This window comes from Vidua chalybeata, chromosome 13, assembly GCF_026979565.1.
Source record: "Vidua chalybeata isolate OUT-0048 chromosome 13, bVidCha1 merged haplotype, whole genome shotgun sequence".
Classification (NCBI taxonomy): Eukaryota; Metazoa; Chordata; class Aves; order Passeriformes; family Viduidae; genus Vidua; species Vidua chalybeata.
In genome coordinates this window covers 15277087-15291959 of record NC_071542.1, presented here as the reverse complement: position 1 = coordinate 15291959, position 14873 = coordinate 15277087, and the positions used below count along the sequence as shown (strand labels likewise).

The window sequence follows — 14873 nt, the reverse complement described above, 5'->3', positions numbered from 1 at the left end:
CCAGGAGTGAGAGAGACACCATGCTTCCCTAAGGGTAAGCAGGCAGTGGAAGGCAGTAGGATGCTATGGATTTTCTGCCCAACTGTACTAGGGTCCCTGTGAAGGGACGGTGCCCAGTGTCACAGCAAAATCAGCAGGGTTTGCTTAAACCACCAGAGAAGTCACCTGGCTGAGCTCTGGCAAGAGCAGACCTTGAGCATTGAGAGCAGTCTGGTACCTTGGCTCAGGAAAGGCATGGGAGAGCCGTGGGGAACGGAACGGGGAGAAACTAAAGTAAACTCTTAAAACCTCTCCAGCTACGTCCATAAAACGTGGGTCTGTCCTTTCTGGGGAGGCAGACCTGGATCATAAAGCCCACAGCCAGGTGAAAGGCTGAGCAGCATCTTCCACCTCCCTCCATCACTCAGCCGCCCGCCTTAGCTCTTTGCTAACTTTGCTGTTCCTGCTTCCAGAAACTGAGCCCACGAATCAAAAATACTGATGCCTGCTGAAAAAACACTGACACCACCAGGCTCTTTATCTGGAGTTATGGTTACCTGGTAGCCACATTTGTTACCTTCGCAGTTTCATCTTGTGCAGCACGGCTGCGCTAACAGTTTGCTAACTGGCAATATTTTATTGGACAGAGGATGATTAAATAGGCCTTTATTTGGGGGGAGTGAGCTGGAAACATTAAAACTCAAGGCTATACCCTTCTTCCTGCAGTAAAAATCCTGCCATATTTTATTCTCCTGAAGCAACTTTTAACTCGCCACACTTTGGAGCTTCAATCATGTCATGTACAGGTGGGAGCAAGACGGAGGAGAAGATTTCACAAGTCACTTTAAAACAGGACGTGTTAGCTTTAAAAGCAAGTAAGAAATGTTGTTGCTAAATAAAACTATTGCAAAAGCACCTGATGTCTGAAGATTACTTTTTATGGATCAATTACCCGGCAACAAAATTCTTAAATCATAGGTGGTGAACTCACAAATTTTTTACTTGCTTTTTACTGGTTAAAATACCGAATTCTGAATCCCACAAGCATATTAATATACTTCTATTTAAACACCCCATTTGGCTTTCCTGGCGCAATGGGTAAAAATTCCTACCTTTAAAAAGAAAACTAGATTTTGATTCATAAATCCAGCTGCAATGTAATTTCTTTTCTCTTCTTTTTTTTTTTTTTAAGTTAGTCTTTTGGGCCAAAAAGCTAAAGCATGACTGTTCCCATGGACATACTTCAAAGTCCCAGCAGATATACTCCTCCCTAAACACTGCAACTATTTCAAAATCCTTTTTATAAAAAAGGGAGTAATGTCCACAAGGGATCAAAGGGCATTCTACAGTCTGGCAATCGCCTTAGAAAAATGGCAGTGCTTCCATGAAATATGCCCTAAAATAATTTTGCAGCTTGGTATGTCCTAATTTCGAATTGGATGTTTATCTTGGAAAGGCTTCTATCTAACTTGTCCATAAAACAGCTCCACTTAGCTCTATGAGCCCTGTGAAAATGGAATCCAAAGCTGGCTATTAAGGGGGCCTGGAGATTGCTTCCATATGGCGTAACAGCATGGGAGTGGAGGGCTAAGGCCTACAGCAGGCGCTGCTTGGCTTGAGCTCCCCATCTATCCATGGACACTCATTGCATTACACCATAACATCTGGATTATTGCTTGTAATGTCCCTGGGAAATATCCACTTCCCATCAAAGCCTTTATCTATCTCGCTTGTACTTTGAACATTTTAGTATTTAACATAGTCATGTTTGATGTGATGTACTCGCTGCTTTAGGAGCAAGGATTTTCCCTCCCCCTCCTGCTCCTTCCTCGGAGGAGGAAGAGGTATTTGATGTTAGTTCACAAAAAAAAAACTAAAAAAAAAACAAAAACAGATGAAGTTTATTATCCACGTTACAATTTCTTTTAAAAGCAAAGGATCCAGCTCTCTTCAAAGCTTCCAGGCTGAACACAAAAGACAGTTGTTATCACTCAGTTTTCAAATCAAACTTGGATTCTTTTCTTTTTTTCATCCAGGCCAGTATTTCAGGGAGTCACTCAGCATTGGGGACCTTCCTACCCCAGCTCTACAGCACACATAACCCCACTCTTGTAGCTGCTGACTTGACAGTTCAAAGGACTGTTGGGAGGTACCCAAACCAGCCTGCATCCCACACAGCCCCTGGAAAAATCAGCACCTGCACTCAGGATTACTGGAACACATTGCAGTGCACCAACCTTGACCTCCCAAAACAGGTGGCCCCAAGCAAAGAGCCTTGTGCACCCCCTTCTCTGGCTCTGCAGCTGCTCTGTGCTCCTCTCAGAGGAGGGGTGTGCTGGTCTCCAGCTAACAGGACCTGCATGAGATCCAGCACCACTTGAGAGCATCCCACTGCAGAGTGGAGCCAAGATGTTTGCAACTGGTTCAGGGCACGGTGCTGACCTGCAGCAGCCCCACACAGGCTCCACAATTCCCACAGCTTCCCACCTCCCCCAGTCCAGCTCTGCCACTGGCACAGGGCTCTCTCCAAACTGAGCATGGGAAGGCTGCTTGACTTACAACCCTGCAAGACACAGCGCATGAGGAATGCTTTGGATTTCCTGGACATGCCCAGGTCGCCCCACAGAGTCTGCTCAGCAGGTCTGGCACATTTCCTGTGCCTCGTAGCACCAAAGAGCCCCTCTGTACTTGCTCTGTGGCCACCTCTCTAGCCTCCCCAGGTATTTGGCAGGCTGTTCCTCTGACCACCCTGATGGAAATCCCGGTGAAACAGGCAGTGTCTCAGGTTCCACTCACGGTTTCTGGAAGGAAGCACGTCTGGGGAAAATCAGATGTGTGGTAGACCCACAGACCCAGGCCTTCAATGAGTCAACTTTAGTGCTGCCTAGGGAAGTCTGCACTATGGAAAATGCCTCCCAGGTGACAAGAAAATGATATTGCCATATTTATTTTAGACGTCTTACCTCCTCTCTGATACCCCACACCTACTCATTTCAAACTGATTTACACAGAGCTAATTGATTAAACTTCACAGCCTCCCTCTGAGTTGGCAAAACTACTGCAGAGCAGAGCACAGAGGAGCACAGCCTTTAGTCCAACAAAGTTACTCGGGCAAAACAGGCACTGAAAAAACCACCCCAAACACTCTTCCATGCCTCCAGCCAGCCTCCTAACCTGCCTTCACAATGAGACCAGAAAAGCCAAAGCCCTGGTCCATACTGGCCAGAAAATGAGGACACAACTGCTTGATCAGTTTGATTTTGAAGTGTTTTATCCATTCAGCTCTTCCTTTTGCTGTTGCCTCCCAGGTTACTGATGCCTCCACACTTGGGTACTGCAGCTCCTCCCCTGCTGAACCTGAGCCCTTTCCAGCTGGGCTCCCACACTGGATGCCAGGTCCTTCAGGCCTCTCCTGCTATATTTTCCTGTAAGCTCTCTGCTCACACTCTGGCTACATCCCAGACCCAAGTAAAGGTGCCTTGCCGAGGTACAGAAAATTTGGCTGAAGTTGGGACCAGGCTACAGGGCTGGAAATTAAGAAACACATGATTTATGACGGAAGCTGGCACATGTCCCAAGCACAAGGCATTGGACAAACTTGCCTATTCCTTCCCCTCATCGTTTCTGAAATCAAGGTAACTCTGAGACCAGAATTTGAGGGCTGTCTCTAGACAGAGCTCTGATTTTGGCTGGGCTATGTGTGCAAATAAGCAGTAACCCCATAAAGGTCACCTTTATGAGCAGTTCACTGCTGTAAAATTGATAAAAATTGGAAATAAAGACATCTCTCAAGCCAGCCAGGATTTAAAAAAAAAAAAAAAAAGGCAACAAAAAATCAGAAAATAAGTACAAAAATATCGAGAGATCTTTATTCCTTAAAACAAACTAGATGCTTTTTAAATCTAAGAACCCATATCCACTGCAGATTTTGGGATTGTAACTCATCAAATAAGTAAAGAGTAATCTCTGAAGCAAAACTATGGCCTGGTCATAGAGCACTCTGCCACAAAAGGACCAGAAGATGGTTCTTCTCCTAACTGCTTAGAAAGGACATTTGCCCAAAAAACATTCCCCAGCTCTGAACAGAAAAATTAAAAATCAGTGCTCACATCACCACTCTCAAAATCTTGTTCCTGGTTTTAAAACAAATAGTAAAGTTTCTCACATCAACTTTCAATTTTTTATCGCTTTCTGGTTCTGGTTTAAAATGGAAGAATGAGCAGGTGGGCTATATTCTGCCTTCACAGAGCCAAATACAGGAGCTGAACAAGAATGACAGAGCTTTGGAGGGGAAAGAACCGGCTCATTGACCCAGCTTCACAAGATCCTTTAGGAGCTCCAGTCTCCCTGATAACTCCATTTGTCTATAATGTCCCTCTATAGGCACCCAGCAAATCCCCTCTGGTGCATCAGGGCTGCTTTCAAACCTGTCTCTTTTCCTGACACACACATACATGCCCCAAGTTCAAACTTGTTTTTGAAGCAATAAAGAGATGCAGAAAAATTGTACATTTAAATGACACGGCGAGGTGGCCAAGTGTGAAGTGAGCCCATCTCTCCCATCTTTCATTTAAAAGGATGAGACAGGACAACAGAAAGCCTGCTGCAATCCCTGTGAAGAGGTCAACGTCAAAACTGGGCCACGTAATTCGCCATTTGAGAAAACAACAACACGCAAATAGGAGGACTCTTCGGACCTCTCCTCATTAGGCAGAGAAACCATTTCAGCAGAGGCAGTTTCCCCTTGGGAAAGAGGAGAGGGCAGCGGGAAAGGCAAGTGAACCAACACGAGATTGGCACCACGATTGTGACCCTGTGGCGAGCGAGTCCCCGCGCTCCGCGCTGCCCACGGGGGATTGGGGGAGAGAGCCAAACACAATGAGGCAGACAAAAATGAAACCTAACAGCCCACACAGGAGCACAAAAAAAAAAAAAAAAAAAAAAAAAAAAAAAAAAAAAAAGAAGAAAGGAGAGTGAGGGATTTTCCCCTGAGATGAGATGCTTGAGGAGCCCTTGGGTCCGGTCAGCCTTTCAGCCAATTTATTCAATCAGCTTAAGCTATCAAGGTGGCAATTCCGTCGCTTTTGTTTCAGGACTGAACTGCTGCAGGTCAGTCCACCCCAAGCAGACCTGCTTATCTGCCTCCTGGATGTTCAACACTTAAAGGTTATTCAGCTGTGCAAATGCTGGAAAGAGCGTGCAGGGCACTCAGGGTGAGACTCAAGCCACCCGGGATAAACAAGGGTACTGAGCATGCTGGGCTCCAGCAGAGAGCTACCAACTCCCTCTGTGCCCCAGAAAGGAAAGCAGAACAGAGGGGAGAGCATGTCAATATACAGACATGAGTGAATATATTAATGCTGCCTAACAGCATCCTCTTCCCTTTGCAGTGCCACCCTCCACGAGGAAAAGAAGAAAGCCACGCTCTTGAAAACAGCTCCCACTGAGGACAATGCTGTTCTCAGCTCCCATGAAAAATGAGGGATCTGAATGTGCTGCCCATGTCTGGGGAATCCGCCCAAACATGCAATGATTTTCTTCCAGCAGCAGTGAAAAATATATACTCATAATAATCAAGAGACACCTAAATCATACAGTTCAACAGCTCTTGCTCCAAAATGATTTAAAAGACCATACTGAGTTGCTGGAATCCTTCCTGCATACTCCCTGTAATGACCATGAGGCTACTGGAGCTGGACTGGAGATCTTGTGCTGGCACTGTTTTTGCTGTTGTCTGAAATGCAGCTCTTTCTCCAAACAGCAAGGGAGCTCAGAGAACACACATGAAGAGAGCACAGTATCAACAACAGCCCACATGAGCCCTGCTGCCAGCCTGACATGGAGCTGCAACAGGTATCAATGCCATCAACATTTGGGGTAAATTTGGGAAGTCAGCAAGAATCCCGTGATTAATGTGAAAAGACTCATTTAGGACACTGATGTGCCAAATCTGCATTAAGACAACACAAAATGGTCAAATTAGAGGATAATCAGATTTCTTTCATGTAGGCAATACAGATTAAAAAACAGCTGTGAAAGTTATATTCATTTTGTCCATCCTTAAAATAAGTCATTTTCCCTGTATTTATAGAAGAGGAAAAGCTAAATATTACAATAGGGGTCAGCTGTAGTTCAGCACATTAAAAAAAAAAAAAAAAAAATCCCAGAAAAACTATTTCAAATAGAAAACTTTTATTTGCCTAAACCTGGAGGGAGGAATGTTGCTCAAATGGAAAGTATCCTATGTTTTCCTCCTGCAACACCCAACCAGAGTCAGCTCAGGAGCCAAAAAACAAACAAGCTTGTGTATCCATTACAGACTTCTCTCCATTTCCCCTGCACTCCTTATTCCTGTATCTTTATCTCGTCCAGCAACATTGTTTTCTACCCCATCATACTCTCTGGCTATTCTTCCATAACCTCTTGTGCCTTCCCTAGACACCTATATTCCCCATGCACACAATTTTTCTTCCCAGCCTTTATGTTCTGCCACAAACTGCTAGTACTGCTTCCACAGAGCAGAGTTTCCTAACTAAAGATGGTTATTGATGTACAGTACTAGTGTTTTAGTGCAGTAGCAGAATCAATAAACCAGGAAATACTGCTTTGTCAGATTTTTTCCGGCGCATGCTGGGAAATATTTTTTACTGCCTTTGGATGGTCACAGAGGTTTTCTTTAGAGATCACACTGGAGCATGAACTGTGTCTTCCCCGGGAAGAACTGAAGCTCTCCTACCCTCTAGTGACTGGAACAGAACAGAGCACAGGGTTGAAGCTTTTTTCCTTTTAAACAATACTTTCATGTCTCCTAAATCAGCAGCATGCTTCAGCATCTCTTAATTTTATTCTGAAAGGTGGTAAGGCACAAGACAGAGTCTAGAGAGCTGAAAGGCTGACAGCTAAAGGTCCAAAAACATGCACGTAAAAAATTTATACAAAATGCAATGAGATACGGCATAAAAGCAAAAAGAAAAAAAAAACAAACAAAAACCTAAACAAATGAAAAAAAAAAAAAAACCACCCCAAAACTTTCAGTAATAGCAACCAAAACAGAATTTTGGCTATTCTGAAGAAAAAGAACCTGAGTTTAAAAACCCAATTCTCTTTCCCAGGTCCCAAAGCCAACCAGCATCCAGAGACAGCTGTGTGAGAAAGATGGGGATCAAGCAACACTGACTGAGCCAGGGCACAGTAATTTCCAGAGTTTTAGTTAAAAACTGAAGTGATAAGCTCTTCAGTTATGCCATCACTGTCTATCATGTGGCATTCAGGCATTCCTGGCAGCTCTCTGCTCCAAGCACTGCAATATCCCTGCAATCAGGGCTCCAAAGGCTGTACTTTGCACTTCTTCTATTGACAAAAACATTCTTGCTGGCACAGTACCTGAGATGGTTGGCTCCTCTACACAGCACACCACAGTTGTAATGAATAAAACAAGAGGAGGTTAATGATTCAATTTATTTAGGCACAAACCGATAGTTACAGAGGGAAAATATCATGAGAACACACTCATCTTAAGAGCCAAATTTTGCTTTTCAGAGGCTGAGACTGTACAGCTCTCAAGCTGGGTAGTGTGGCTTGCAGTGTCTGTATCATTGTTATTTACTCAATAGCAAATTAAAGCTTTACAGAACACATAAAAAGCCACAGTCTGTTTCCTGAACAAGTTAAAATCTAATGCAAAAATGGAAAAAAAAAAAAAAAGGAATATAAAAGTAATGGAAGCCTGCAGGAATCCTACAGGAGACCGAGGGAAGCAAGTTACACAGACATGTGGCAACACACAAATCTTGGAAATCCTGTTACAATGGAGGTAATGAAAACTCCCTGCTCAGCCTCCATCCCAAGAACAAAAGGAATTTCAAAACCCACAGGGGCAACCAGAAGAAATACTGCCTCACAGAATTCCACCCATGGTGAGGAGGCAGCCCCAGAGACAGACAGGGATCCAGGAGAGCCTCGTTCAGCTCCTGCACCAACCACTGTCCAGGTGTTCTGAAACAACTCAAACTCTCCACAGCTCTTCTCATTTTGGTTAAATTTACACCCCTTTCTTTTTTACAGCTTTTCTCTCTTTCTACAGTTCTTTGTGAATGGGGTCTTACATTCACTTGCCACTAGACACTGCCACAGCAGCTACAATTAGGAAACAACAGCAATTTCCCATCCTGATGAACAGAAAAATCAAAAAAGCAAAGGTTACCACAGCCATCACATTGTGACAGGTTACCACTTCTGAGTTTTCCTTTGTTTACCCTGTTTCAGAGGAGGGCACAGATTTTGGGAGGGGACCTTCATTTTCTTTAAGTTTATAAAAAAAAAAAAAAAAAAAAAAAAAAAAGTATTACCTTGGATGAAGTTCTTTTCTTTCGACTTGACCACCTCTGTTCATGAGTCCCCATTATTGTACCAAAGAGAATCCAGGGAAAGGAAACAGGTAAGAGCAAAATGGGGAAAGTGTTTAGTAAAACAATTCAAACAGAAGCTTGTCAAATGAGTCAGAAAAGCCTATTACAAAATAGAGGGCTAAATCTACAACTACATCTCCATCTACCTTTCCTGCTTCATGGAACATAACAAACTCAAAATACCTGCATTGCACCAAAAAAAGAGGCAATAAAAAAAAAAGTAATTGAGAATAAAAAGTGGAGGGACCCAGAGCCATTAGTAAGAAACATGGCTTATACTTTTGGTGCCATCTGGTTCTACAGTAAGCTAATTTAAAAAGGGGGAAAAAATCATCTTGCTGTTAAGTGGTAATGTGGACAGAGCTATTTCACTGTTCTGACTCCTTTGGAAATGGCTGAGCAATCTGTATTTGAAATATGAGGGCTTAAAACATTGTCTTTTAAAAAAATTACAGTGTGCACCAGCTCTTCTATCATCTACACTCTGAATGTTAACTAAGCACCCGAGAGTACTAAAAGCTGCTATTTAAACCAATAAGCTTTGTTTCACTGGCTAGGTCTACTTTAGCCCAGGCCTTAATAAAAATCCTAGAATTCCTGAGGTTCTTGTAACTAAACTGACTTTTTTGCTAAAGTAACTTTACATTTTTGCTTCACCCCTTCCTGCAATTCAGTAACACATGCCAACAATGCTGATTGTACAAGTTAGAGGGGAGGTCACACTCCAAAAAAAAAGCCATCTCATAATATAGACATAGAAATACACCATTATTTTAAATATTGTCATTAAGCTTTCAAATAATCACATAGTGAGGTAAAATTAACTAAATCTTTACCTTGTTATTAATCAAGGCTTTACAAATCTCAAAAAGCATCTATTTTAAAAATAAATAATGAACAGCAGATATCCCACATTAGCTTCTTCTCATTTTGCTTTCCAACCCCTTGAAACATTTATGTTTCCATAAATAATCCCATTCAGGCTGGAATTCCACACCTATAATTCATTAATGTGCTGTAAACAGCAAGTTTCATACTCGACTTTGCAGAAAACTTGTAGAAATATTTTCTCTTAATATGTATTACACATATTTAAAACTAAGTCTGGTTTTTAAGACAGTCCAAGTAACTGCCTGATCTTGGGTATTCTCCACCCCTTTCTGGCCAGGAGCAGGATTAGTTCACCAATATTTGTGTGTGGTGCACGCTGTATAAAACACTAGGAGAAAACTTTAAAAATAGAAGCAAAAAAGCCACATGCAGGACCAGAAATTAAAAAAAAAACCTATCAGCTTCAGTCATGGTGCTCCCAGTCTCTGCCAAGCTTCTCTGTGTTTCTAACATCACTAATCACCACATTTCTGCATCAGGGGCCAAGTTCAATTAACTCCGTGAAGAAACTATCAGTGGGAAGATCGGGGTTTTACAAGCAACCACCTCCTCTCAGCCTGGTGCTCCTCCACAGGACTGGGGCACTTTAAGTCTTAACATCCAAGCTCAATTTTTAGATTTCACATGGATAAGTTTGTTCATTGTCGTTTAAAAAAGAAAGAAGAAAAAAAAAAAGAAAATATAACAGCTTTTCTTCAACCTGCCCATTGCAGTGCTGGACACATGCCCAGAGCACAGAGAGCACTGCCACAGTGCACATCACAGTGACAAGACAGAAGCATCCAGCTACAAATGTCTACACAACTTTAACCCAGCTAAATACAAGGCTTTTTTTTTTTTTTAAAGTTATGCTCCATCTCGATTTCAATATCGAGTCTCAGAGGATGAAAATAAAGGTGGCATTTCCCAGTAAATCAGATTATGCCAGCTCTTCTTTTCTCCCCCCTACAAATTCCAGCTATAAATTTGATTTCCTAAGCCACTTACATTTCTCTTGAAGTCTCCTTGCTTGACTGCTAGACTCAAGTTTAATATAATCACTCCCATGTCATCTTCTAAACTGTTGGGATCTTCCAGTTTTAAAACCTGTTCAGTAGTTCTACAAGGCAGCAAAAAAAAAAAAAAAGAAAAACAAAAAAGTTGTGCATTTATTGACTCCAGTTAACTCGAGTTGATTATTAAAGGTCAGGTTGAGCTGTGCAAATTTCAGCTTCTTGTCTGAAATTCCCAATATTGAGTTTAAATGTTAAAGTGGGAAATCTGGAGAGTTCTTTCTTGGTTCTGACAAAATACACCCCTCTTTTAATAATGCAGCACAGTGTTACTATAGCACTGCTCAGTACTCATAACTCTCCATATGCAGGTACACACTGAATTAAGTTACTACTACCTCCACTACACAGAAGAGTGACAGGGAAGCTCATCCAAGTGAATCTTCTAATATTAATGCTTTGTATTTGACTCCAGAGATATTTATTCTGCCTGCTTTTAATCCCGCTCCATGACTCTGTTCCCTTGCTGAAAACAGGAATGCTGGTATTTACCTGGTAGCACTATCTCATGAACAAATTAACATTTCTAGAAATTCAGATACAACAGCCACGGGAGCTACAACACCCCCCGCACTGGGAGAACTCATTTTCCCCCCAAAAAAAGTCATCGCAAAGCAAGGGAGTATAAAAGAAACAACTAAAACTTGAATTCCTGGCTTCCAGCTCCACACTGAGCCCAAGCAGCAGCAGCAGACAAAAGGCACAGGGCTTGCCTCGGCACTAAATCAGGGCCAGATGCAGCTGCTGCAGGCAGGGATGGATGAGGGGGAGGCTGGAAAAGGGGCGCTGGCAGCAGCCGGGCAAAACGCTCCTCAGCCCCAGAGGAAGGCACCCCGTGGGGCTGAGGACAGGTCCCAAACCTTCTCCCCCTCTTCCTTCTTCCACCTCCATAAATTGTCCTGGTGCAGCTCTCCCTAAACAATGCTGCACACAGAAATTCTTAGTCCCAGAACTGGGCTCTGTCCAGGCTGGATTTGAATCCGGTGCATAATGCCGGATGAAAACGCGTGCAGAAGATTTATCTCAAGTGATTTCTCTTGAAATCCCCGCTCTTCTATCAAAAATAAGTTTTCACAAATAGAAAAACTCCAAGCCAGAAAAAAAATCATTTCACCACTTCCCTCTGTTTCTCAATTAAGCTGTGTTAATAACCTTTAATTAAATGAACTGTTACCTATTGAGTTCAAGTTCAGTGAGTGCCACAGATGCCGAACCCATGAAGTCTGAAGAGGTTAAATCACGATCGTACACCTGGTGGCAAAATAAGACAAATATTTCCAATTTTCACATCATAAGCCAGTTTTATCCCAGGCGATGAAAGAACAGATATTTTAAGCCCTTTCAGTTCAATTTTGTATTTGAAAGATCAAAGCTTAGATATAATTCAGGGATCACTTTCCATCTCCCCGCTTTAATTTGTATTTTTAGCTAAATATTTAACCAGCATTTTGAAAGTATCTCCTTAATATTATGTAAACAGAGACATGTGTGCTGCTATGGATTGTGCCTGCTCCTTTATACTCCACACGACAGCATAATGAAACGCTGCACAAAAATCAGGTACTTGTGCTTACAGATGTTTTAGCAATTAGTGCTCACAACTGGTAGCTTGTGGTTCTGGTAACTGTAACGTTACTTATAACCAGAAAAGGCTTTGCTGCTTGTCACGGCTGCATCCCAGGTAATAATTCGGTGCAGCCCAGCCAAATTACACTCCTAAAACGTGCTTCTGAAACTGCCCTTGGTTTCCCTGAGTTTGTACAAGCATGGGGGGAGAGAGAGAGAGGGAGAGAGAGAGAGCAGAATTCAGCTCCACGGTTTTAAACAGATCCAGTCAAGGAGTTTTATTTCAAACTTGGGTTTTTGCAGACAGAAAGCAAAACATGCAAGTAAAATCTGGGAAAGACATAAGTGCATTTTAATTTGAAATTGCTGAAGCTCTTAAACCGGATTGTGTTTTATGCCGTGCTGCTACAGCGAATAAAAATCAATATGTTTCTAAAGTTGAAAATCATTGCTTAAAAAAATATTGGCCAGTCTTTCAAAAAACTGAGACCAAAACTTACCTTGATCCAGAGGTTTTGATCGAGGGTCTGTATGGGCAGCACAACAGTTTCATCCCAAACTGGGTTGAGGTTCTTGTAGACTACCTTACTTTTGTAAAGGGTTTTGCCATTCAGTTTAAACTTCACATACGGGTCACTTGTACCTGTGATAATTAATTAAAAAATAGATTAGCATCAGCACCGTATGCAACTCCAGAACCTTAAATTATGTTTTAATAAAATAACTAAAAACAGTTAATGGTAATTACCTATTTTACAGATACATGTATATACTTAATTTCCTATGTAAAAACTGCTCATTCATACAGGAAATCTACAGACAGAACCAGAAAGTTGCCCGCAAGCAGGCAACAAAAATATCTTCACTGTTTGCTTGATCTCTGTTGTTTTATTCTTAAGAACATTAATTGCTGTTTAACTCTGTTAAAATTTTAATTTGGTAAAAGAGCAAATAGAAGCAGCACTGAAGCACTATTTACAGGCCAACTAATGACACCGTGGAAAAGAGAAAATGTGATCCTGAGACTAGGAATGTATTCAAAGGACCCAAACTCCAAAGCATCGTAACTGGGATAGGAGCTCCAAGGAAACCAGTAACAATAGCTAAAATACCCGTCAGGATTTCATCACTGGTGTCACTTTGCCAATTTACTTAAAACCCAATTTGAGGTTTCAGTGAAAAAACAGCAACGATATTCATCAGCTCAGGATAAAAGCCATGCAGAGAACAGACTCTGTAAAAACATGCATCATCCAGGTAACATGTTTTTTAATCCAAGTGGCACAATTTGCCATGGCAATAATGTCCCCTGTTTTTATGGAGCAGATGTCCATGGACAGAGCGCGAGGCTCGTGCCACTCGGCAGCAATAGAAAGACTTGCATCTGTCAAAGGAAAACAGAAGAGGGAATCAACTTTTTATTATTGTTATTAAACTGATGGCATCTGCACTAGCACCAACCACCGTGCAGGACACCGGGTAAGAGGGGGAACAAGGCACAGGGAGGATTTAACTAGATTATGGTTGATTTAGTTATTCATACAGACTTTGCAAAAAAAAAAAAAAAATCCTCACAGGCTGAAAATAAAGGGGAAAAATCAAACTGAGATGTAGCAGGATCTACAATTAACTGAGCCTAGGTGCCATTCACCTGTCATACCCAGTATTTTCTGCATTGTACGTGATAGTTGGAATTATACTTCCCTCGTAACAGTTCGATTTCATTAGAAGGGTAACAGCTAAGGTGATGGTCCTGGCTGCCCCCCAGCCTGCAGCAAGGGGAAAGGAAAGGACAGATTTCTACAGCAGACTTCAGAGTCAGAAATAATCTGAACCCGGCCCGACAAAGACATGGCAATCCAGGATAACCCAGCCTAGCAGCAATACTCAGTCTTGCCAATGATTTGTACACCTGTGAGGATGCAAAAAATCCATATTTAAACATCCAAAGCTCTCATCAGTGTTATGTGAAGACAGACTTAAACTCAAGAAAAAACAATTATGTGTAAGCAGCTATTTGTGTAAGCACTGTAAAGAATTGTGCTCCTGGGAGACAGACATATTTCTAAGAATTGTAGGAAGTTTTTATTCTGCTTTAATTTCAAAAGGGAAGAGTTGTAGAACCTAGTCCATTCTGCACATAAAGTGTGTTTCATTCACAGAAGGAAAATATCAGTTGGGTTTCAAATACTGTCTGCAGCTGATCCTTTTTCTGAATAATAATTGTTGAAAAAAATCACTTTTTTTGGTTGTTAAAAAAAAAAAAACTGCGGAGTTCTTAAATAGAATTTTCTTTTTCTTCTCCACCAAGAGAGACTAATACTAAGGGCCTGATCCAAAGCCAGGAAAGTCAGAGGGCAGCTTCTCATTGTTCCCAGTGGGTTAGGACTAGACCTTTCCCTAAAAATTTCTCAGAACTATGATTATACTCTTATACAAAGCATCCAGCTTAAAACCAGCACAATGTCCAGGAGTGGGAACACACAGATAGATCACAGCCCCACAGTGTAGGGGGGCAGCAGTCCTCAGAAGATGCAGAATTAAGAAATAACAGCACTGAGCTCTTTGGTGTCACTTCAAAAAGATTTAAAAAGACCAAAAAAAAGGCAAAAAATCCCCTAACTTTTATTTACTGGGTGAGCTGGACAAAGCTGCATAATTAAAAGTAAGAATAATAATAATATCCACAATCTATCCTGTGCATGAAATAGCAACTGGCCAAGACAAGGAAAGCAAGTGATGAAATGAAAGCATGAAGAAACGATGGAGGCAGGTGGTTTATGGCCATAACTCATCTGCTTTTGGCACAGAAAACCCATGAAAAAGGACAAAACCTGAAAAGAGAGGAGAAAAATAGGAGATACAAAATAAAAGCAAACAGCCAGCAAGTTCTATACCAACAAGCAGAAAATTCCAAGCCCTTTCTCTGAGGATGGGAAGCAAGAAGACTATAGCTAAGTAAGCCTCCCAATTGCAT

General features: G+C 41.8%; 1 protein-coding gene across 2 annotated transcripts in view; it reads right to left on the bottom strand.

Moving 5' to 3' along the window:
* The window catches only part of MCTP2 (multiple C2 and transmembrane domain containing 2), a 99026-nt gene that overhangs the window by 69441 nt on the left and 14712 nt on the right, over window positions 1–14873 (bottom strand). For both annotated transcript variants that reach the window (XM_053954699.1, XM_053954700.1), the window contains 4 exons: window positions 12397–12539; window positions 11505–11581; window positions 10266–10377; window positions 8328–8363 (listed from right to left, as the gene is read on the bottom strand). In XM_053954699.1, coding sequence (XP_053810674.1) covers window positions 8328–8363; window positions 10266–10377; window positions 11505–11581; window positions 12397–12539 — 368 coding nt within the window. The remainder of the gene's footprint in view (window positions 1–8327; window positions 8364–10265; window positions 10378–11504; window positions 11582–12396; window positions 12540–14873) is intronic.